Source organism: Helianthus annuus, chromosome 2, assembly GCF_002127325.2.
Source record: "Helianthus annuus cultivar XRQ/B chromosome 2, HanXRQr2.0-SUNRISE, whole genome shotgun sequence".
Lineage (NCBI taxonomy): Eukaryota > Viridiplantae > Streptophyta > Magnoliopsida > Asterales > Asteraceae > Helianthus > Helianthus annuus.
This window is the reverse complement of record NC_035434.2, coordinates 167,044,947-167,068,099: the sequence shown is the minus strand read 5'-3', so window position 1 is coordinate 167,068,099 and position 23,153 is coordinate 167,044,947. Positions and strand designations below refer to the sequence as shown.

At 35.5% G+C, this 23,153-nt stretch overlaps 3 protein-coding genes across 3 annotated transcripts; 2 read left to right on the top strand and 1 right to left on the bottom strand.

Annotated features, from left to right (window-relative positions):
* Window positions 1-1,931: 1,931 nt before the first annotated feature.
* Window positions 1,932-2,708, bottom strand: LOC110899999. Its single transcript, XM_022146904.1, has one exon. It carries the CDS (start codon window positions 2,706-2,708, stop codon window positions 1,932-1,934), a length of 777 nt encoding a protein of 258 aa, XP_022002596.1.
* A 9,211-nt stretch (window positions 2,709-11,919) lies between these two features.
* On the top strand, window positions 11,920-17,325 carry LOC110927052 (serine carboxypeptidase-like). The gene is made up of 7 exons (XM_022170644.2): window positions 11,920-12,338; window positions 14,283-14,451; window positions 14,526-14,645; window positions 14,745-15,039; window positions 15,760-15,848; window positions 15,925-16,186; window positions 16,922-17,325. Exons 1-7 carry the CDS (start codon window positions 11,986-11,988, stop codon window positions 17,155-17,157), a joined length of 1,524 nt encoding a protein of 507 aa, XP_022026336.1. The 5' UTR covers window positions 11,920-11,985; the 3' UTR covers window positions 17,158-17,325.
* A 1,534-nt stretch (window positions 17,326-18,859) lies between these two features.
* LOC110927051 (protein-lysine methyltransferase METTL21D) lies at window positions 18,860-22,866 on the top strand. The gene is made up of 10 exons (XM_022170643.2): window positions 18,860-19,008; window positions 19,212-19,271; window positions 19,368-19,434; window positions 20,329-20,394; window positions 20,485-20,578; window positions 21,146-21,262; window positions 21,353-21,453; window positions 22,119-22,193; window positions 22,265-22,357; window positions 22,455-22,866. Exons 2-10 carry the CDS (start codon window positions 19,258-19,260, stop codon window positions 22,698-22,700), a joined length of 873 nt encoding a protein of 290 aa, XP_022026335.1. The 5' UTR covers window positions 18,860-19,008; window positions 19,212-19,257; the 3' UTR covers window positions 22,701-22,866.
* Window positions 22,867-23,153: the final 287 nt, after the last annotated feature.

The window sequence follows — 23,153 nt, the reverse complement described above, 5'->3', positions numbered from 1 at the left end:
ATTCATAAAGATGCAAAGATTATTCAGCTTGAAGACACAATTGTGAAGAAAGATCAACAAATTGAGCAACTTCAAGGAGACGTTAGCTTGTTATTCAACATTGTTTATGATCTACGAGGAAAGCTTGAGAAGAAGTTTGGCCAGGAATTTTCTGATCCAACAGATGTTGAAAACAGAAAGAAAGCCTTTGAAAAGGATAATGCTGAAAAGAATGCTGCAATGGAGAAATACTTTGAAAGAGTTACTGATCCAGAAGCAGATAGAGCAAAGGCAGAAAGGTTGAAAAAGAAAAGGGAATTAGTGATCTTGAAGAACAAGAATGTGAATCCAGACGATGAAGATGCTCATGCGACTCATCACTTAATGGATGTTGGTGAAACCCTTTACGATAAAGTTGGAAATCGTTCTGGTGTAGTTAGCTGGGGATATGATCATGATCGCAAGAGATGGTGGATCAGAAGAAAAGTTGGACCTGTTGAATGGTACAAACGTTCAGGACAGTTTCAGTCTTTCACTAAGGTGGATTTGACAGACTTGTCTAATAAACCTTATGTGGATGATAAGCCTAATGGTCCTGGATATGCATTCTTTGAGAGGTTGAAGAGGGAGGTTGCTAAAGGTTTTCCCTCGATGCGTACGGCAGATTCTATTGTTAAACCAGCAAAAGGGATTAGAGATCCTTATACGAACAAACGTATGAAGATTGTGCACTGGCCAGCTACTGATAAAGAGAAGACAATTCCGTTGGTGAGAAAGATTCCCAAAGGAGCACTGAAAACATTGCACTTTTGGGCATATGATGAACGTCTTGGACAAGCGGTGATTGTTTGTGATGGAGATGCAAGTTACTGTTTGGTAGATCAGGTTGACTTGTTGAATCTTGCGGTTGAAGATCTGGAAGTGTTGGCAAGCAATCAAATCAGAGCTACAGAAAAATATGAAGAAATTGCTAAGGGTTGGACGTCTGCTGTAGCGTCTGTCATGCATATCCATAAGAAGGGTTTTGGTGGTTATAAAGACAGTGTGAGTGGTGGTAATCAAGGCAACTGAAGTCAGAAGAACCTTCATGCATAAACCTAGGGGGAGATTGTTGGAACCCGAAGGTTTATTCATGTAGGTTAGCACAGTTTAGGGGTTGATCTTGTAATTACTTAGTTCTTATGTTTTGGGTTAATCAATGTGGTTTGGGCTAGTTATTAGAGATGTCGCATGGGCCTAGTATATCGGCCCTGTTTGTTTTGTATTTAATCAACTTTAACCTCATTGTGTGAGGTTGTTGATTGTGTTTTAGAGTTGGGGCGACATCAAGCATAGGAACCGAGTTCCTCACGAGTCTTGTATCAGTCTTTGGCAATCATTAAATGCAAGATTTCGGTTTGTTCTTTGTTCATTGTTTATATTTTGATCTTTATATTTATTCTTGAATCATCTATTGATTGGTTTCCGCACAATCAATAGGTTGTTTGATATCATTGAGAGATCCTCACGGGTTTTACAGTAAAGGCATAATCTAGGGTTTGGGACGCCTGGTTCAAGTAAGGTCTAAAGGTAGTCGACACTAGACTTCTATTTGCACCGGTATCAAATAACACACGCGCATATACATCATTTACGAGATACGTACCCGTGATAACGTCTGTATTGGTCTTGGCTTCTTCCGTGGTGAGTACAAATGCCCGCCCTTTTGGCTGATTTGGTTGTGTCCTATCATTTCTTTTAAGTTCGGGACATTCAGATCTCATGTGGTTAGGGTCTCCACATTTGAAACACTTCTTTTTTTCCTTGCATTCTTGAAGAGCATGACCCGTCTTTTTACAATTTAGACAAGGAAAACGACATTCCCCCGTATGAAAGCGTTTGCAAATTTGACATTCAGGAAATGTTTTAGGCCTTTTAAAGTTGTTATTCCGGGTGTCCCCCTTTCTTTCTTCTCACTTTCTTTTTGGTGCGGGAGATTCAGCCTGCCGCAGAATCATCTCAGCAGCCATGACGGCGCCAGCCTCAACAGTTTCTGCAAAAGTCTTGGGGGATTTGGATTTGATAAACACCCTCATTTCAGAGGGTAGACCCCAAATAAACCTATTGATCAGTTGTTCCTCAGTCAATGCTAAATAAGAAACCAGTCGAGATATGTCGTTGAAACGAGAAACATACTCTCGATAGGTTTTATTTCCCATTTTTAACTGAAAGAATTCCACTTCCAGTTGCTCGGTCTCAATGGGAGGACAATACTTAGCAAGAAACTTATGAATAAACACCTCCCACTTCATCTCCTTAACCTTTTCTTTTCCCTCTGTTCGGACCACAATGTTCCACCAGTGAAGGGCTTCAGCTTCAAACATATGTACGGCGAACCGTACTTTGTTGCGGTCATCACACTCACATATGTCTAATACTGACTCCATTCTGTTGAGCCAGTCTTGAGCTTCTAGTGCTCCCTTTCTTCCGTCAAAGGACTGAGGTTTACAGGACATGAAGTGCTTATAAGTACATTCCTTTGATTTGGAATATTCACCTTTTCCTTCTAGTGGCATGGTTGCAATAGTGTTTTTCCTTTCGCCCATTCCTTCCCTTTGTATTGGCGTGGAGGCTACTGAGCTTTCTTCATGTCGTTCTCCAGATTGGTTAACATTACCGGTTTGTGCATTCTTCATTACCTTAGCCACTTCCACAGCTATATTGTGGATATCCTCAGTATTTAGACGCATGCTTGTACTAGACCGGGACCTGACACTGTGAGAGGGAGTTCGAGTCCTATATGAACCTTCCTCTCTCCTTCTGTTATTCTGATTATATCTAGACCCTTGTTCATCTCTATGTTCAGACATTCTCTCCTTTCTATAGGAATGAGTATAAAGATTTACTAGTATGTATGATACATCATTATAATATAACAACTATATACATCACATAGATATATATATATATATAGCACATAAAAAGGCACAACATAGTTTACTTCTTCTAGAGTCACTCAACTGACTATGCAAGTACTTTTCCAGAGTACATGTTATTCGGCCTAGTCTGAGTGTGCTATTTAATCTTTAGAGAACTACTGGTTAAAGCTTAGGCATTCCTGCAATACCTAATTCGCTAAAACCTCGGGCTCTGATACCAATTGTAACACCCTCCCCGTAACCCGGGTGATTGTGCACAATTGATACACTTACAGCGGAAACAAACTAAACTTTCATTAAAACTTATAATAGCCTGAGTACAACACTTTATTTGTTTACAAACTTTTGGCAACTAAGAACTCCTTGATTTTCTAAAACTCCACAACTGTCAAGTAGTTCCTATAGCTTTCCTCATGACTCACCTGTGATAAGTATACTCAAAACGACGTCAGATATATACTGGTGAGCTCATACTATACAATTTTTATAAAGACAGACCACAGTTTACATTTTATGCATACACAATATGGGCATGTGACCACATTATAGTCAGGTTGGGCCTCATTGAACCTTATAGGTCACATTTGACTTGTCACAAACCACCGTACAAGAGACATACTGGTCCTCCAGCTGTGTCCCCCTACGGCCGTCACATAGGTATGAGTGTGTGTCGCTGGACCTTATAAGCACGAAGTGCCTGTGGGTACAACACCTTATTACCCTTCCCAGAGTGACACACCTCATTAAGCATAATAGGATCCCATATACCCCTACTGACACATGCATACTGCAGCATTCTCATTATTACCAGTTATGGACGAGTATACTATCACAGTTTAAAAGACAAGTATGATGACTCACCTGATTAGCAATTGCTTAACTGCCGCTAGTACAACTGGGTTATGTCTCAAGGTCCTGACACAATTACATAATCCTAGGTTAGGTAATGGTACACCTAACTAGTCATTATCATGGTTGGATATTGGTTAACCCAACCTTGGTTAAACATGGGTGATCAGTCCATGCCTAACTAAGGCTAGGCTACCCAATACCTGCCCCTGACAATAACCCTAGTACCTAAAAATAATATTAACACTACTACTACTAATATATTATTACTAATAATAAAACTAATATTAACTACTAAAAATAAATAATAAATAACTAAACATAAACTTAAACGAGAGTATACCTCAAAACTATCTACGACACATTGATGTAGAGTTTCCCTACTCCGGCTCCTACTCGCGCTCCAAAAACGACTACTAACAACACCCAACGGGGTATCGTATACTCAGGATTCTCTATACTAGAGCATTCCCGTTAAAGAAACTGGTACCTAAACAAACTACTGAGACTCTTATTTAAAGCAAGCAAGCAGGCACCTCAAATCCCTCTGGTCGATGTGGGATTCAATTGACGTGCCTACCTATCTGCTTGACCTGCTAGCTTGCTTGCTTATATATATATTAATTCAGCTGCTTAACTCGTTTTTCTTGTATAACTTTTAAAATATGATGTTTTATAAAACGACGAATATGTCATTAGAACGAGCATATTTTTATCTACGTTTTAACCTAAGTTTCATTAAAACGGAGTAAGGTAAATAAAATAATATATTTAATTATTAATATTAACGGTCTCCTATATTAGCCAAGGGTTGTCAAGATATTTCACCTTTCACACAATCATCTTACTCGTTTAACAATATATGAAATATAAATTACATATTTCACACGTTTATAACCAGCACATTAAGATTCGGGGTATTACACGCGGCCCGCCTCAGCTTAAGTTTCTTGTTTTTATTTTATTTTTAATGTTACATTGTACTTCGGGCTCGGGTTTCACATACGGGGTGTATAAAAAGACATATTGGGATATTTTAAATATTTTTAGGGTGTCGGAAAAAATTATCAAGGGTGTCGATCTTCTTGAGGATTGTCACAACAGTCGACTATTTCTAGATCTAGTGCCGAAGCAAATATAGTGGCCGAATTATGTTGGCTACACAATTTATCATTTGAGCTCAACAAACCCTAACTTATGCCTCCTTGGTTTATGGTGACAACTTTAGTGCCATTTATCTCTCGGGCAATCCGGTACAACATTAGCATACCAGACACATAGAATTGGACATCCATTTTATTCGTGAATAGGTGCAGAAAGGTCGAGTTCGCATTCTTCATGTCCCATCTCAGTATCAAATTGCGGATATTTTTACCAAGAGACTTCCTAAGGTTTTGTTTGATGATTTCCGAGTCCGTCTCAGCTTACGTCATCCACCCGCTTCGACTGTGGGGGTGTAATAGATCTCGTATAAAATAGGAATTTGTATTCCCTTATAAGGCTATAGGGTGTGGGGGTCATTATTGGGACATGATTTGCCACCTAGAAACATGAATGGAAGGCTACACCACCCCCTTGATTGATCCACCATGGTTTGCATGGATTAAACCATGGCAACCATGGTCCTCCTTTCCATTTTTCAACAAATCATTTCATTTTTTCTTTAGTCAAAGATAAATTAAAATAAATAAGGGGCTAGTGGTTTAGGTCATGACCACACCCTTAGGGTAGTGGTTTTGGATAGTGGATTAGAGATGGGTTACATGGCACTAACATGGAGGGTCATGGTGGTCATGAGGGTCATGACTACACCCTATAGCCTAAGTATTGTATTTATCTTTAGAAAGTGAATATCATCTCTTTACAAGAGATAACAATTGTAACTTGTATATATACTTTGAGATATCATCAATAGAAATCATCAGATTATCTTCCAATACCAATCAACGTCAAAATGATGACATCTTCCTCTCTACGGTTACTGAATTGTCAGGTAAACATATTTATCTCATTTTTCCACTATATGTTAAGAGTTAAATTCATGTACAAAGTGTCTTATCGTACAAAACGTACGAATGGCATGAAAAAGCCAAAAAAACGCGGTGACATTTTCGTAATTATTTACTCGTAGAGTAATTATCAAAATTACTCTACAAATGATCATGTAGGGTAATGTTGATCTTGTAGATTAATTTTGTAAAATGTTTTTGTAGGATAATTTTGAACTTATAGAGTAATTTTGTAGAGTATCATAATTACTCTACAAATGATTTTGTAGAGTAATTTTGAATTGTATGTTATTTGATAAACTTGTAGAGTAATTTTGATACACTTGTAGAGTAATTTTGATAATTAACATACAAGATCAAAATTACTCTACAAGAATATTTTACAAAATTACTTTACAAGATCAAAATTACTCTACAAGATCACTTGTAGAGTAATTTTGATAATTACTCTACGAGTAAATAATTACGAAAAGGGTTATTGGATTTTATCACCCGCAACTATCGGCCTTTGGCCATTGCCACCCGCAACTAACACTTTGACACCCGGCACCCCCAACTTGACTTTTTGTTTGCACTGGCACCACTCAGTTAAATATTCTCTAACTTGGTTAGTCATTTGTCCGACGTGGCACCAGTTGGCTGATGTGTAAATGCTTATGTGGATGATGAGATGTTATGTCTCCTTCTTGTTTATAACACAGACATCCCAATGAACCCTAATCTCCATTCATCCCACATAATCACTGCAAAAGCTCCAATCCCCCCCCCCAATTCATCGATTCATCCCACAATTTCATCGATTCATCCCACAGAAACCCTAATCGAGATGAGTTCATCTTCCAATTCATCATGGAGTGTGAACCGAACCCCTAAATTGTTCAAGGTTGATTTAGATGGAAACTTGTATTGTCATCATGAAGTTGTTGCTGTTCTTCGCATCGCTAGTCCTAAAAGTTTTCGACATGGTGATCAAATTTATGGTTACCCTCAATGGCCTGTAAGTTGTTTACTTATGGATTGAACTTAAATTCTTGTTGAAACTGAGGTTGGTATATTGTTTTGTAGTTATCCGATTGCAAGTTCTTTATGTGGAAACAAGATTTCGACAAATTTTTCGAAGCACATTCAAACTGTACTTCAAGTCCAGTCAGTTATCAAGAATTGAAAAATGAGAACTTGGAATTGCAGAACAAGTTGCTACTCGAAGAGAACACGATGCTGAAAAGACAAATTCTTGGCAAAAAGTCCATGTGGAAGCAACCATTTCTGTTTACTATGTGTTTTGTCATTGCATTATGGATGTACATTTTGAACAAGTGATTTAATTAGGTTGTACAATATTGAAGTTATTAATGAGAGTTGTTTAGTCTGTTTTGACCCATTTGTTATGACAGTTCTTTAGTCTGTTTTGACCCATTTGTCATGATTTGGTAATTACCAAACCAAAGTGCAGCCAAACATAAGTGAATGACCAACAATTTTGACCCAAAGTGCAGCCAAACATAAGTGACCAAGCATCTATTTTGACCCATATTAGTGATTAGGTAATCACCAAACATAAGTGCAGCAAACACTTGTCAATTTTGACCCATTTGTCATGTTTTTGTGATAACCAAACGAAAGTGCAGCCAAACATAAATGACCAATATCTGTTTTGACCCATATTAGTCATTTGGTAATCACCAAACATATATGTGCAGCAAACTGTTGTCTGTTTTGACCAAACATACATGAACAAACATAAGTGAATGACCAATATCTGTTTTGACCCATTTCTTAAAAAAACAGCTCCAAACTGATCAAATGCCCACAACTCCAAACTGATCAAATGACCACGGCTGTTTTGACCTATTTCATAAACACCTGTCATATACACAGACCTGACATATATATACCACAACCTGTAAAATGACCAAATTACCCCTGCAAGCTTTAAAGCTCATATAACCCACTGCATATATATACCACACCTATAAAATGACCAAATTACCCCTGCAAGCTTTAAAGCTCATATAACCCACTGCATATATATAAAACACCTGTAAAATGACCAAATTACCCTTGCAAGCTTTAAAGCTCATATAACCCACTGCATATATATACAACACCTGTAAAATGACCAAATTACCCCTGCAAGCTTTAAAGCTCATATAACCCACTGCATATATATACAACACCTGTAAAATGACCAAATTACCCCTGCATCATTAATATTAACTAACCAAAACATTACATACCACATTAAGTCATTACATTACATAGATCCATTACTTAACATAAAGCCTACATGATTCTTGTCCAAAAGAGGCATTACAAAACACTAAATTGTCCAAACATAAGTCAAACATTCATCAACTAAGCACATCCTTCTCTGTTCCCCTTCCCTCATGGTCTTCCTCTTTTAGCTGACAGTTTGCCCCCTCTTTGACTGGTGGGTTGGCTGTTGAGTTGATTTGTCTGCTGAGTTGACTGCTGTTGAGTTGACTGTTGAGTTGACTGCTGTGTTGACTGCTGTGTTGACTTTCTCTTCCTTATGTTCCCCTTCTGTCTCTTTGATCCAGGTTCAGCTGTGAGCAATAAAATCACATTAGTTAGCATAATTAGAGATCTACAACAAATGAAATAAAACACTAAATGCCCACCTGTATTCATCTTCCCTTTTTAGCACATTTTCTCTTGTTATGACCTCTTGCTCCACAAATACCACATGTCATTATAACCCCATGCTTAGTTAGTTTTCCTGGCTTTTTAGGATCCTCATGAGGGTCTCTCTTTCTGTTCTTCTTAGGCCTACCAAGAGCAACTTTTATTGGAGGTGGATCCATTGGATAATCAACCTTTGGCCAATACTTTTCACTTGGCAATGGAGGGATTGTGAAGTCATAAATCTTCATGTATGTATCTTTGTGGTAACACTGGTCCACATAATCTTCTGCATTCTTATGTAAAAACCCACCCACCGCACACACATGCTTACATGGATATCCCCTAAGTTCCCACTTTCTACATGTGCAGGTTCTCTTATCCAAGTCAACATATACATCATCAAAGTCTCTTACTTGGAAAACTTGATAAGATGAGGGGTACACTTCACACCTATAAGCTGCACCCTTGGAAAACTCTAGTTTTTCCTGTATATTAGGGCAGATGACAACATCTTTGGCAGCCATTTCTGTTTTTTTTGTCACTAACCTACTCATGATCTGAATTCTGATATCCTCTAACATGTGAATAATATGCTTTGACCTTGCATTGATGATGTAACCATTGAATGTTTCTGCCATGTTGTTCACTATTACATCACATTTAGTGTGAGTTTTCAAGTAGCATCTGTTGAAACAAGTTTTATCCTGTTTCAATAATGCTTCTACTGCATCAGGGTTGATTAATCTCATCTCATCAAGTGCTTGAATGTACTTAGGTTCACAATAAGCCCTTGTAGCTTTCCAATACAGTTCCTTCAACTCTTCATCCTTGAATGTCTTGTGCCAGTTAGCATAGATGTGCCTTGCATAGTTTCTATGCTCTGCCCTTGGCCATATTAGTGCAACAACATTCAATAGACCCTGCATATGAATATCATAAGTGTTAATACTATGCAGAATATAACAAAGGTATTTATAGTAAGCATCATGGAAAAGTGGTACCTTCTGCTGATCTGATATGAATGTCCATGCTTCCCCACCATCATTTATTCCCAAACACTTTCTAAGCTCTTCCATGAACCATTCCAAACTATCATTGTTCTCCCCTTCAACCACTGCCCATGCCAAAGGATACATCTGATCATTAGCATCTCTTCCAACAGCAGTTAATAACATTCCCCCTAGGAATGTCTTCAAAAAACAGCCATCTAAACATAACACCTTCCTGCATCCGGCTGAAAATCCTTTTTTGACACCATCAAAACATACAAGTAATCTAAAGAATGTTTCACATGTGGCTGTTGGATCTAGATTGATAAAACCTGGTGGTGCAGTTACAAGAACAAACGTTGATGTTGGATTTGTTTTCTTCAAAATATCCATGTATGCACCAATTTTACTATAATGATCCCTCATTGATCCATGCAACTTCTTATGAGCACAAGATTTAGCCTTGTAAGCCAACCACTTAGTAATTATGACCTTATACTTCTGTTTTACAGCCAATACAATCTCCTTAGCAGACCAATTGGGCTTGGATCTAAACAATGGTAGGAACTCATTAGCTATAAACCCTGTTGTTAATTGTCTGTTCTTTATCATGTTCCTTTGGCAAGAATGTTTATTCTTCACTCTTTTAACCATATAACACTCCTTACCCTTATGCAGTGAGCACAATAAGAAAAATGGACACCCTTCTATACACTTGACAACTATACGACCACAGTTGCCCGTCTCACTCTTAGCAAGGTACAAATTCCTACCATTAGTCACTGAATACCTTCTCACTGCCTCTTTGAAGGCATCCCTTGATGCAAACCTTGTTCCTACCTTCCAAATGAATTTCTTCCAGTTAGTGTGTTCAGTTACAGATGGAACAGCTTCCTTATACTTCTTAACCCTGATATCATCGTCCTGACTTTCACCGGGTGTAAGAATGTCACCATCTGATTCCTCGTAGCTAATGTACCCCTCTATATGTGCACCCACTACATCATTAGTTTCATGCAACTTTCCCTCTGTTTCTTTCTCCTTTAAGCATTCGTCAAACAACTTTTTTTGGTTTCCCAATCAACATGAGTAGCCTTTCTAACTGCATCTTGTGACTGTCTCCATTCCAAGTCCTCTCTATCTGACTCAGAACCATTTACCTCTTCCAGAACCTCCTCCTCATCATGATCACTGCTTGGAACTAGGTCATCAATATCAGTATAATCATCCGACTCTCCTGATCCAACTGATTGTTTATACTCACTGTCATCACTGTCATGACCATATTCATTGTCTATATCCACTGAAACCCTATCAGTTGACCTAGCAGGCTTTGTGGATTGGGCTTTTTGCTCATTGGGCCGGGAGATGGGTTAGTGGGCCTGGAACAGGAGTGGGCTTCATCTGCCAGTATTGGACCTGGTTGGATCAGGACTTCCATAAATGGTTCACTCCATGTCATAACCTTACGGCCAAGTGCAACACATCCTTATCACTCTCAAAGTGATGAAGTCCCCCATCATCAGCATCCAACCCATACATATGAAATTTTCTAGAACTATAAAAACCGGATTCCATTGCATAATCTACAAGTTCAAAGTAAGAAATGTGGTCTACATCTACTCTAACAAGCTTTGAATCACCTCCTACATACTGTGCTTGACCAAATCCTACCTCAATGTGACCGCCAATCCATAGCATAACATCTATTGTTGAAGACATCTCAAAAAAATGACTAATTTCAAGAACTCTTACCTTACAATCGGCAGATTAGGGCTCCATTGTCATGAGATGATGATCGCGATGATGAGTGAAGGTGATGACTGTGATTATGATGTAAGGTAGGGTATATAAATGAGACATAACACCTCATCATCCACATCAGCATGTACAATCAGCCAAATGGTGCCACATCGGACAAATGACTAACCAAGTTAGAGAATATTTAACTGAGTGGTGCCAGTGCAAACAAAAAGTCAAGTTGGGGGTGCCGGGTGTCAAAGTGTTAGTTGCGGGTGGCAACGGCCAAAGGCCGATAGTTGGGGGTGATAAAATCCAATAACCCTTACGAAATTGCCATCGCGTTTTTTACGTTTTCACCCTATTCGTACATTTTCTATGATAAGGGTATTTGTATTTGATATTTTGTCTATATGTTAAATAATTGATCAACACATCACACCTAATTAAACAAACAAACGACAAGATCGAACTCTTTAAGATCTGTCTGGAATATATAGAGTAATCCAAAAATGTAAAACCAAAGTATATAGTAATCCAAAAATGTAAAACCAAATATATTCATATATAAATCTTCGTTTCGATGCTATTTTTATATATTTAGTTCAAAATTTAAATAGTTGTTATCGTGAGACTTTAAATAAGAAAAAGGATGAAGAATGAGTCCAAATACAACTGTTGAAAGCTATCCAATGACAAAACATTGGCAATAATCATGTTATCATCTCCATTTCCAATTCTTCTTTACGTCTGTTTCACACTGTCACAATCCAAGAAGCAAGCAAACACTATATATATACATCACACCCCCACACACCAACCAAAACCATCCTTCTTTCTTCTATCTTCACAATCATGGCTGCTCCTCCTCACATTCTCTATCTCATTCCTCTCATTCTTGTTGTTTTCTTTTCATCATCACATGCAAGAACCATTCCTTCTTCGATTTCTTCGTTTCATCACTCGAAAACTTTGAAAAAAACAGGCCACCAACTCATCAAAGACCTCAACTTGCATCCACATCTTGATGTTAATATTGTTAAGTCCTACAATCATTCATCATATCTTGATCAAGAACTCAAAGTGACACAATCTGGGATCGTCGAGAAAAGGTTGTCCCTATCGGTTCTTGGTAACTCCGGAGCCTCGGTTCATGATCTTGCTCAACATGCTGGATATTATCGCATTGAACATACAGTTGATGCCCGGTATGTTTTTGTTTCATGGTATTGTTTGGTAACAATGTGTAGAAATAAAGGTTTGACGTGAATACTTTTCATTTATATGGATGTTATCTAAATCATGTGAAAGTTCGAACTTTTGGAAGAAAAACCTACCATTTGAAAATTTCTTGATAATTAGGAAAATTAGTTAGGAATATTGGTTGGGAATATTGAGTACTCCTTTATTCCTTTGGTAGAATAGTTAATTAATGGAGTTTATTATTTATTAGAGTTAAATTATCTGATTCAAAATAATTATAAGTTGTTTTGTCAACTATTATCTATCACGAATCCGAATCAGAATAAGTTATTGACATTTTATAATTATCACTAGATGGTTAGTTTTATTTTTATTAGTATTACTAGGTTAAAACCCCGTGTATTACACGGGTTGTATAAGTGTAAATTTATATAATAAATAATAGAAATGATCTATCTTTAAAAAAAACCCGTGTATTGAACGTATTGAACAAAATATAATGTCATATATTAATACATACAGTATTTCATGATTTGTCTTTCAAAAATGAACTTTGATGTACTATTTACTTATTATAACATTTTATTTTGTTTTTTTATATTTACTATTAGCTTAAAAACAGATCTATTACATTGGTTGAATAATATTTTCATGATGCACTCAAATTACGAGATACAATTATTTTAGTTAGTTTTAAGGACCTTCATGCTTGTTTGTTTATTTTGATAGATAAAACACTCGTCTCAATTTTGTATTCAAGAGAGTTTATGGTACAAAAAGGTGGAGATCGATCCCCACATTTTTATGTATTTCATCATCTTTTATGAATTATACCGTAAGAAATAAATTCTCTTTGAATGGAGTATAGAATTGTTATATTTTTAAAAATGATGTTCTTTCTAAATGTTGATGCAATGTGCGATGAATGATGGGTGTAAACCAATTATAACACCACGTTTAACATTACAAAGGTGAAACTAATTTGTGTAAATTTGACATTTGAAAGAATTGTCCGACTATAACGGTTAGTCCAAACCATTATAGTGATGCATTTAAAAACACTTATAGTTTGATAAAAGCATATGCCCTGGACCTAGAATTATTTAATTCTAGCGAAAGAAAAATAATAATGCAATCTAATCTAATCTAATTCTAATAAAGAATTACAAATAATGTCACGTGACGCTCTCTCCTTTAATTTAATAATAATATTATTAATAATGATATATTAGATTATTATTATTGTTATATCAAACTAATATTGTTAATATATAATCTTTATCTTTTATCTTTGTTATTATTATTATTAGTATTATTATTATTTAATGTTATTTATTTATTCATTTAATTATATTGTTAATGATAAGCCGTAAAAAGTTTTTTAGTATTGTTTTCTTTTTATTATTGTTGTTATTATTATTATTATTATTATTATTATTATTATTATTATTATTGTTGTTGTTGTTTTATCTTTTATATAGTAAATGAAAATCATTTATAAAAAAGGTGTATCCTTATCTAAATTTTTGTTTAAAATTATTTATAGAAAAACAAATATTTATTCTTATCTAATTTTTAGTTTAAAATTATTATTGTTATTTAACATAGATAAATAGGAAAGTAAGATGAGAAAGCATGAAGAAGTGACACGTGTCAAAAAAGATTTTTGTTTATTAGTATAGGAAGATCTTTTGTTTTGTTATCTCTATATATAATTAAGTTATTCAACATAAATAATTCAGTTAAAATAATTAAGTTATCTTCTTTAGTTATAATTAAAATAATTCAATTAAATAGTTTTATTTTTATAATTTTCTTCTTTTTTGTAATCTTTCTATATAATTCATAATTCAACACAAATAATTAAATTAAATTAAATTATTATCAACCAATATCATTTTGTTTTCTTTCAAGTCTCTCATTTTGAGTTTCCAACCAATCATGTGCAGGATGTTCTATTTTTTCTTTGAATCAAGAAAGGCCAAAACTGACCCAGTGGTTATATGGCTAACTGGGGGACCAGGGTGCAGTAGTTCACTAGCTCTTTTTTATGAAAATGGACCCTTTAAACTTACCAACAACTTGTCTCTTGTCTGGAACGACTACGGCTGGGATAAGGTTCATTTAGTTTAGCTAAAAAAATCTATAATTTTATCAAACCAAGTGACACTCACGTGTTAATTTTGTTACAGGTTTCAAACTTGATATACGTTGATCAACCAACAGGAACCGGTTTCAGTTATAGTTCTAGCGATCAAGACATCCGCCACGATGAAACTGGCGTCAGTAATGATCTTTATTTCTTCTTGCAGGTTTGTTGTTAAACCTTGTTAAATAGAATATATTAGTTAGCGTTTATTACAGTTATTTAATAAGACATAATACATAATATTATTATCTTATGAATTTAGGCATTCTTCAAGGCCCATCCAGATTATGTTAACAATGACTTCTACATAACTGGAGAATCATATGCCGGACACTACATTCCGGCTTTTGCAGCTCGAGTTAATCAAGGGAATAAGAACAAAGAAGGGATTCATATAAATTTGAAGGGTTTCGGTATTGGAAACGGGCTTACAGATCCTGCAATCCAGTATAAAGCGTACACTGATTTCGCTTTGGCTAACAAGTTGATTTCACAATCAGATTATTCCCAAATAAACCAACAAATCCCAGATTGTGAAACCGCGATCAAACAATGCGGTATGCACATAATAGTTTTTTTCGTGTGACTTTAGGCATTTTTTTTGTTTAAGAGCATTCACATCTATTCTCTTATCCTCATTCATATAATTACATTAAAAATTACTACTTTTTCTCTCTTATTTTCGATTAAATAATACTTTTCTATACATTTATCATTACATTTTCGCTTTCCATCACTTATAACAGTATTTAAAAAATTATAGAGGTGAACATTGTACCCCCCGAATGTACTGCTGAACATGAATATTTTCTCTCTCATCCACTCACAACCATTTCTTATAGTATAAGAAACCCACTCACAAATATATAGGGAAACAGATGTGAATGCTCTTAGTGGTCTAGAAACGATACTGGTACATCTATATATATTTTTTGAAACTTGTAGTACTTCTAGTTATTTGCTACCCCAATAAGCGAACTCCCAAGTTTGTTTGGGTGACAAGCAAATTCCATAGAGTTTGGCGAAAAACTTTATGGAGTCGTTTGACAAACAAACGAACTTGTCAAGTTGGCTTATAGGGTAGCAAACTGCCTAGAAAAAACTTTATGGAGTTGTTTGACAAACAAACGAACTTGTCAAGTTGGCTTATAGGGTAGCAAACTGCCTAGAAATATAACAAGTTAAAAAAACACCTAGAAGTACTACCCGAAAAACATAACCATGTAACGTTGTTAATGTTTGCTTCAAACATTACAATTGTGTCACTATGTCTCCAGGTACAACGGGTACAACAACATGCGAAATAGCGTTGGAAACTTGTCAGGAAATTTTCGAGGATATCTTGGATATCGCAGGCAATATAAACGTATGAACAAACTAATATTACCCGAAAAACATAACCATGTAACGTCGTTTAATGTTTACTTCTTCTCTATCTGTAGTATTATGATATTAGGAAGCAATGTGAGGGGAGTTTATGCTATGATTTCTCCAACATGGAAAATTTCCTAAGTGAATCGTCAGTGAAAACAGCATTAGGTGTACCAAGCGACATAGATTTTGTTTCGTGTAGTGATTCAGTACACTATGCAATGTTAGATGATTGGATGCGAGATCTTGAAGTCGGGATTCCAGCACTTTTGGAGCAAGGAATTGAGATGCTTATATATGCTGGAGAATATGATCTTATTTGTAACTGGCTTGGTATGTTCTCCTCTTTAAATATAGAGATGTGTAACATGTTACATAATTACAAGATAATAAGTCAAATAATAATAATAAGGAAAATTGGTATTTAATAAACCAACCTTTAACCAGTTGGTAAATAATAATCCAACCTACATAATTGGTATATAATAATCCTACCTATCAATATGTTGGTACTCAATGAACTTCCGTTAATTTTTTTTAACTGAGGTTAGTTTTTAAGTTTTATTTATTACACAAACAGTCCCTGTAGTTGTAATTTACTAGTTTTAACTATTTTATGAAACAAAAAATCCACTCGAAAATCCTCCTTTTCCTCGATTTGAGGTTTATAAAATAGTTAAAACTAGTAAATTACAACTACATGGACTGTTTGTGTAATAAATAAAACTTAAAAACTAACTTCAGTTAAAAAAAATTAACGGAAGTTCATTGAGTACCAACATGCTGATAGGTAGGATTATTATATACTAATTCTATAGGCTGGATTATTATTTACCAACTGGTTAAAGGTTGGTTTATTAAATACCAATTTTCCTAATAATAATAATAATAATAATAATAATAATAATAATAATAATAATAATAATAATAATAATAACAATAATAATAATAATAACCATAATAGATAATAAACTCGGCTAACAGTTCTTGATCAGATAATTCTTAAAATAAATAAAGAAGCGATTAATTATGACATTTTTTAGTGAAAAATATATGGGAATTTTGTAGGGAACTCGAGATGGGTTGATGCGATGGTGTGGTCCGGACAAAAACAGTTTCTTGCAGCTTCAAATGTTTCGTTCGTAGTGGGTGGTAAAGAAGCTGGAGTTATGAAGAACTATGGACCGCTTACGTTTCTTAAGGTTCTTAACGCGGGACATATGGTTCCAATGGATCAACCGGTTGCTGCATTACAAATGTTACAACAATGGACTACCGGAAAACTTACAGCGAAAAGGGGATGATAACTGATAAGTTTCCAGAAATGAAGAAAAAAGAAACTGAAAGATTTTTACTTGTAATTGTTTCAAGTGTTTGTTGTTTTTCATGAATATTGTTCCACTGAAATGAAAGAAATATTTACTTGTAATTAGAAATCAATTTGCCAATTAATTAGTACGATATGAACCTAACACGGAATTTTCGTCTTTAGATTTAAGTTAAATGGGTGCGGGTGAGTTTAGTGTTGAGCCCACAAACATGTTTAGCTAAACGATTGGGTTCAGGTTTACATTACATTACAGGCTTGTGGGTTGACAAGTTTATTTTAAAAAAATTGAAATGTGTTTGTATTAATTGGTCAGGATATTCTATGTTAGAATTTACAAAATAAAAGAGGAATTGACATAAAACTTTTATAATTTAAACGTAAGTGTTTTACACAATTTTTCATCTTACTTGTGCATTCGTAATTTTAGAATATTAATATGCCCAAAAAAGTTAGAAAAAAAATCAAGTTAAACATGTTTGTGTTACACATCAAATACTTGTGTCATGTTCGAGTACACGAGTCTAATATGATTTTTGGATTGTATCATGTTTGAGTTCGCATCAGGTTCAACCCCCCAAATCACTAATGCAACCCGTGTTCACCAATTCAGCAATTAAATAAAAGAGAATTGTTTTCAAGAAAATTGATAGATTTCTAAATACTCAAACTTTTATAAGGCACTTGCTAGTAAGAGATTTCCGCGCTATTAGCTAAAAAAGAAAAGCATGATAAAATTGAGGAAAAATCTTCGTTGATAATATCTGAGCCTTAAATCATAGAATTCGGGTCTGACAGCAGGGCCAAACCACTTACAGCATAATACTTTATTGAAAGTGCATCAAGTAGTTTAATGAAAACTAAGGCATTTTAGTGACATGTAGTTTATTCAAACACTTAGTTTTTTTTATCATCTAATGATACTATTCTAACTTATTATGTATAAGGCCGGAGGGTGTGGGGGCGCCACCCCCACCAACTCATCAACTATAGCGCCCCGGGACGCTATATGACCACACCATCCGAGTTAAATAGGGGCGCTATAGAGGGGGCTTTATCATGTTAACGAGCAAGAAAGACTTTATCAGGTGGGGTCCACATCTCTCAGCCAATCAAATCTATTTTTTTTTAATTTTATTTAATAGGGGGCTTCATCCACACCCTGCAAATTAAAGAGGGGTGAGATAAAGCCCCATGGCTGAGGTGGATCTTAAGTGTCGCTTACATGGCCTGATAAAGCCGCCCCTAAGGGGCTCCAACCACACCCTCCGGCCTAACAATCTAGTTATTTCTAACAATCCTGAAAGGGCATAATTCCTTAACATTGCATAAGGGAAACTAAAAATTTCGCTAGCTAATCCGAATCATGGATTCTTCCAATTGATAATAGATTGGATGATTTTTTGATACATTTTCAAGTCATTCCCAATTTGAAGTTTTTCAAATACATAAGGGTTTCAATTAGGGATGAGCAAATGGTACCGAATATCGGTACCAAATTTAACGAACCAAAATATTTCGGTACCTACTTTTAACGTTTTCGGTATCGGTTCAGTACTGATCCGGTACACTACCGATTTTTACCTTCAATACTGGTACCGTACCTGGTATTTTCAGTACCGATACCCGTGTTTAAGGATTTTCGATATTGGTATTTTTGGTACCGGTACCATTTTATTTGGTAAATCGCTGTTAAAAAATTCTAAATTATTCTGTTTTTGTTTTTCTTTTGAAGCACACTATAAGGTATAAACTGATAAAACCCACAAATCGCTTTAGGAATCTGCCGCCCCTCATTCAAATTTCTTCAGATTCTTGAACAATTGAGGTAAGTTTTTCTGCCTTATGCATCTAATATGCCGTTTAATCTGTTAACACACTCATGCCCACCAACTGTTCGATCATTTGCTTCAAAGACCCAAACCCTAGAAAACACCAAATCTCCCCAATTTTTTGTATTCTTCATAGATAATTAGATAAATTTGAGTGATTTAATCTTCATATAGGTTACTAACTCAACCTCTATTGCAGTGAAATTGTACACTAGTTATTGTGTTCTCATCACTGCAAATCTTCAATGGATGCTGACAGGTACACTTGCTATTTGCAGATTGTTATTTCAATTTGCTTTTGTTAGTTGTTGACAATAACAGTTTTTTTTTTTTTTTTTTTTTTTTTTTTTTGTAGGTTGAATTCACCACAGACCTCAGCTGTTTTATTTGAAGTTATGGGATACCAGCTCCAGTTTTGTCAGGTATATGATATTATGATGTTATTAACATTTGAATATGTTTCTATGTAGCATGATCGTACGGGCATAGTTGTCAATAGCGAGCGTAGCGATCACTATAACGCGCTACCTATGTAGTTAATACCCTATATCAACAGATATATATGTGATATATCGGTTATCGGTCCCCTGCTGAGATAGCGGTACAAAATATTGGTCGGAATATCGGTACCGATAATACCGGCGATATTGTCCGATATTTGACCGATATAGGACCGATATTTGATCGATAAATCACCGATTTTCCCGATATCAGTACCATTCTTCTTATTGCTGCTATTAGTGTTTTAAGTCTTAATTGTTAGTTGTTAGTGTTAAATGTTAGTGTTTTAAGTAAGTCTTAGTCAGTTTTTACTTGTTACAATTGTTAGTGTTAAATTTAAATATATAAATTTAGCATGACACTAAAATTACCAATCTCCCACCGATATCCCACCACGATAACCGATATCTCAAATATTGGTCCTTGACGGATATCCGATATTTTACCGCATTAACTACTTAGCGCGCTACGTAGCATATAGGTCTAGGCTCGCTATTAGGGTTGTAGCGACAGATAGCGATAACAGCGACAGTTAATTTTTTTTTTGTTTTTTTAATATAAATAGCCGTTAAATATAGCTATAAAATAGCTGGATTTTAGGTTTTTTTTTTATCAAATCTACATGTAAAATAGCATATACACCAGGGTATTTTGATATAATATACATATAAATTTTTTTAAAGTTCTTTTTTCTAGTGTATCGCTATTTATCGCTATTCGCTATGTAGCATATAGGTACCTAATCGCTATTTATCGCTATTCGCCATTAACAACTATGCGTACGGGTTTGTAAGATTTGTCTTTTGGGTTGTTAGGATCCGAATTCTAAGCATTTAGGAACGACGGTGTGGGATGCTTCAATGGTGTTGGTCAAGTATCTGGTAATAATTCTCATTCCTTATTGTCGATGTACCGTATACGTATAAGTTTAAGTTCTTGGATGAATGTATGCTTATCAGTGAATACTGTAGGAGAAAAATTGCAGGAAAGGAAAGTTTTCTCCATCTAAACTGAAAGGAAAACGCGTTATCGAACTTGGAGCAGGTTGCGGGGTTGCAGGTTTCGGTAAGATCTAAATTTATACTTATTGTCTGATCTGTTGCATATGTAAATATAATCATATCTTGTAGACTCGAATCAGTATATTCTTATTATTATTTGAGTAAAATGCCAGAGATCTGGCCAGTTTTGCGACTTTCGTCTAAAAGGTTTATTTTTTCGCATCTGGATCCAAAAGGTTTAAAATCTTTCCATTTTCATCCGGCTAGTTAACTCCATCCGTTTTTCTTGTTTAAGTCAGGGGTATTTTTGTCTTTTTTATTAACTTAAAGGGCAATTCGGTCTTTTGAATACTTGTATATTATGCTAAATGCTTGTACATAAAGTGAAAAAGATCGAATTGGACTTTAAGTTAACAAAAAAGACGGAAATACCCCTGACTTAACGGAGAAAAAATGGCTGGAGTTAACGAGCCAGATGAAAATAGCAAAAGTTCAAACCTTTTGGATCTAAATGCGAAAAAACAAACCTTTGACCGAAAGTCGCAAAACTGACCAAACCTCAGGGACGAAAATGGCATTTTACTTTTTTTTTTTTTTTTTTTCAAATTATGTATGATGATTTTGTTTATAGGTATGGCAATGCTCGGATGTGATGTTGTTTCAACAGACCAAGTTGAGGTTTTGCCTCTTTTAATGCGAAACGTCGAACGTAATACTTCCAGGATCATGCAGATGAATCCCGATGCAGGTTCTTTAATTATTTTTTTAGTAATTCGTGTTCCTTTTTCCTCCACATTCGGTAGGTAGTATTTGATTCTTTTTTTTTTCGTTTTCATAGATTCGATTGGGTCCATAACCGCTGCAGAGCTCAGCTGGGGTAACGACGATCATATAAGAGCACTCGATCCACCCTTTGACTACATTATTGGCACTGATGTTGTATGTTTTACTAAAATTCAAATCTGTTTTGTGTGCGTATGCTTTACTACTTCGGTCTTTTTAAACCAAAGAGTAAAATGCCATTTTCGTCCCTGAGGTTTGGCCAGTTTTGCGACTTTCATCCAAATGTTTGTTTTTCCGCATGTGGATCTAAAAGGTTTGAAATCTTGCCATTTTCATCTGGGCTCGTTAACACCATCCATTTTTCTCCGTTAAGTTAGGGATATTTTCGTCTTTTTACCTATATTATTTTTGTTTTTTATTTAGCAAGGGTGTTTTGAATACTTGTACATTATGCTAAATGCTTGTACATAAAGTGAAAACGACTGAATTGCCCTTTAAGTTAACAAAAAAGATGGAAATACCCCTGACTTAACGAAGAAAAATGGAAGGAGTTAACGAGCTGGATGAAAACAGAAAGATTTCAAACCGTTTGGATCCAGATGCAAAAAAACAAACCTGTGGACGAAAGTCGCAAAACTGGCCAAATCTCAGGGACGAAAATGGCATTTTACTCTAAACCAAATTTACGTGACAATATTCAAGGTTGGAGAACTCGCTAGTCGGCCGGTGAGGTATTACTAAGTTACTGGCCGACTAGCGATTAATCGCCGACGAGTCGCGATTTTCACAACACTGACAATATTCGTATGTGATACCGCAAGGTCTATGCTGAGCATCTGTTGGAACCGCTATTGCATACAATGCTTGCACTGTCGGGGCCCAAAACAACAATTTTGGTAGTTATTTATTATTCAACAACTTTTAATCACTGTCGCGCACATTCGTGTCTTATATTCTTTTCTTGCAGATTGGTTACGAAATCCGTTCGACAAATGTTCACGAACAAATGATTCAGTTATGGAAGAAGCATTTCGAGGTGAAAACACTGCCGAAATCAAAGGTATACGTGATTCTACAGCTACAAACGTGTTTAAACGTTCTTCAAAATTAATATTAAAGACTCGAGAAGGAATATTTAAACGTACTTTGTTCTGCAGATGGACATAAAGTATCGGCATCCAAGCATACAGCTTTACATCATGACGTTAAAGACTCCAGAAGGAATCCGGAATCTTGATCCCGTAACCGAAAATAACGCAGCTGAAAAAATTGACGATGAAGCTGATGCAACTGAAAAAGTTGAAGATGAAGCGCCGCAAGAATCCCGAACTCTTAGTGATTGGGAAGCCAGAAGATATGGAGCTATGGCTGCTCGGCTTCTTCGAGACATCAAGATAAGTTAATTTCTTGTCGTATGTTGACAACGTTACAATTCTGTTTAATTTGTTTATCAAACATCATGTGCTTACATCGAGAGGCTCGATGGAACTTGAGTGCCATTGATGTTAGAAAACGAGTTATAGAAACAGAATCTTATAATCACCAAGTGTGCTACTGTTAGTGCAGTAATGTCTATCGCGTCCGTCAATCCAGTTCGTAGCAGAAACTGAAGAAAACAAGTCTTTTAGTGATATATTTAGAGTAAAAGGCAAGATGGCAATATTGTAAATAAGAGGAAATCTCTTATAAGCCTTGGCCTATAAATAGAAAGCTTATGTCTAGTTTTTAGTACTTTTGCCACATTTGAGATTTGGAGATCTAGAGCTAGAGAGAGAAAGTCTAGAGAGAGAAAGTGACGTCGTGATTCAGCCGGTGCTTGTATGTTTTCAGATTTATCAAATAGATCACAGATTATA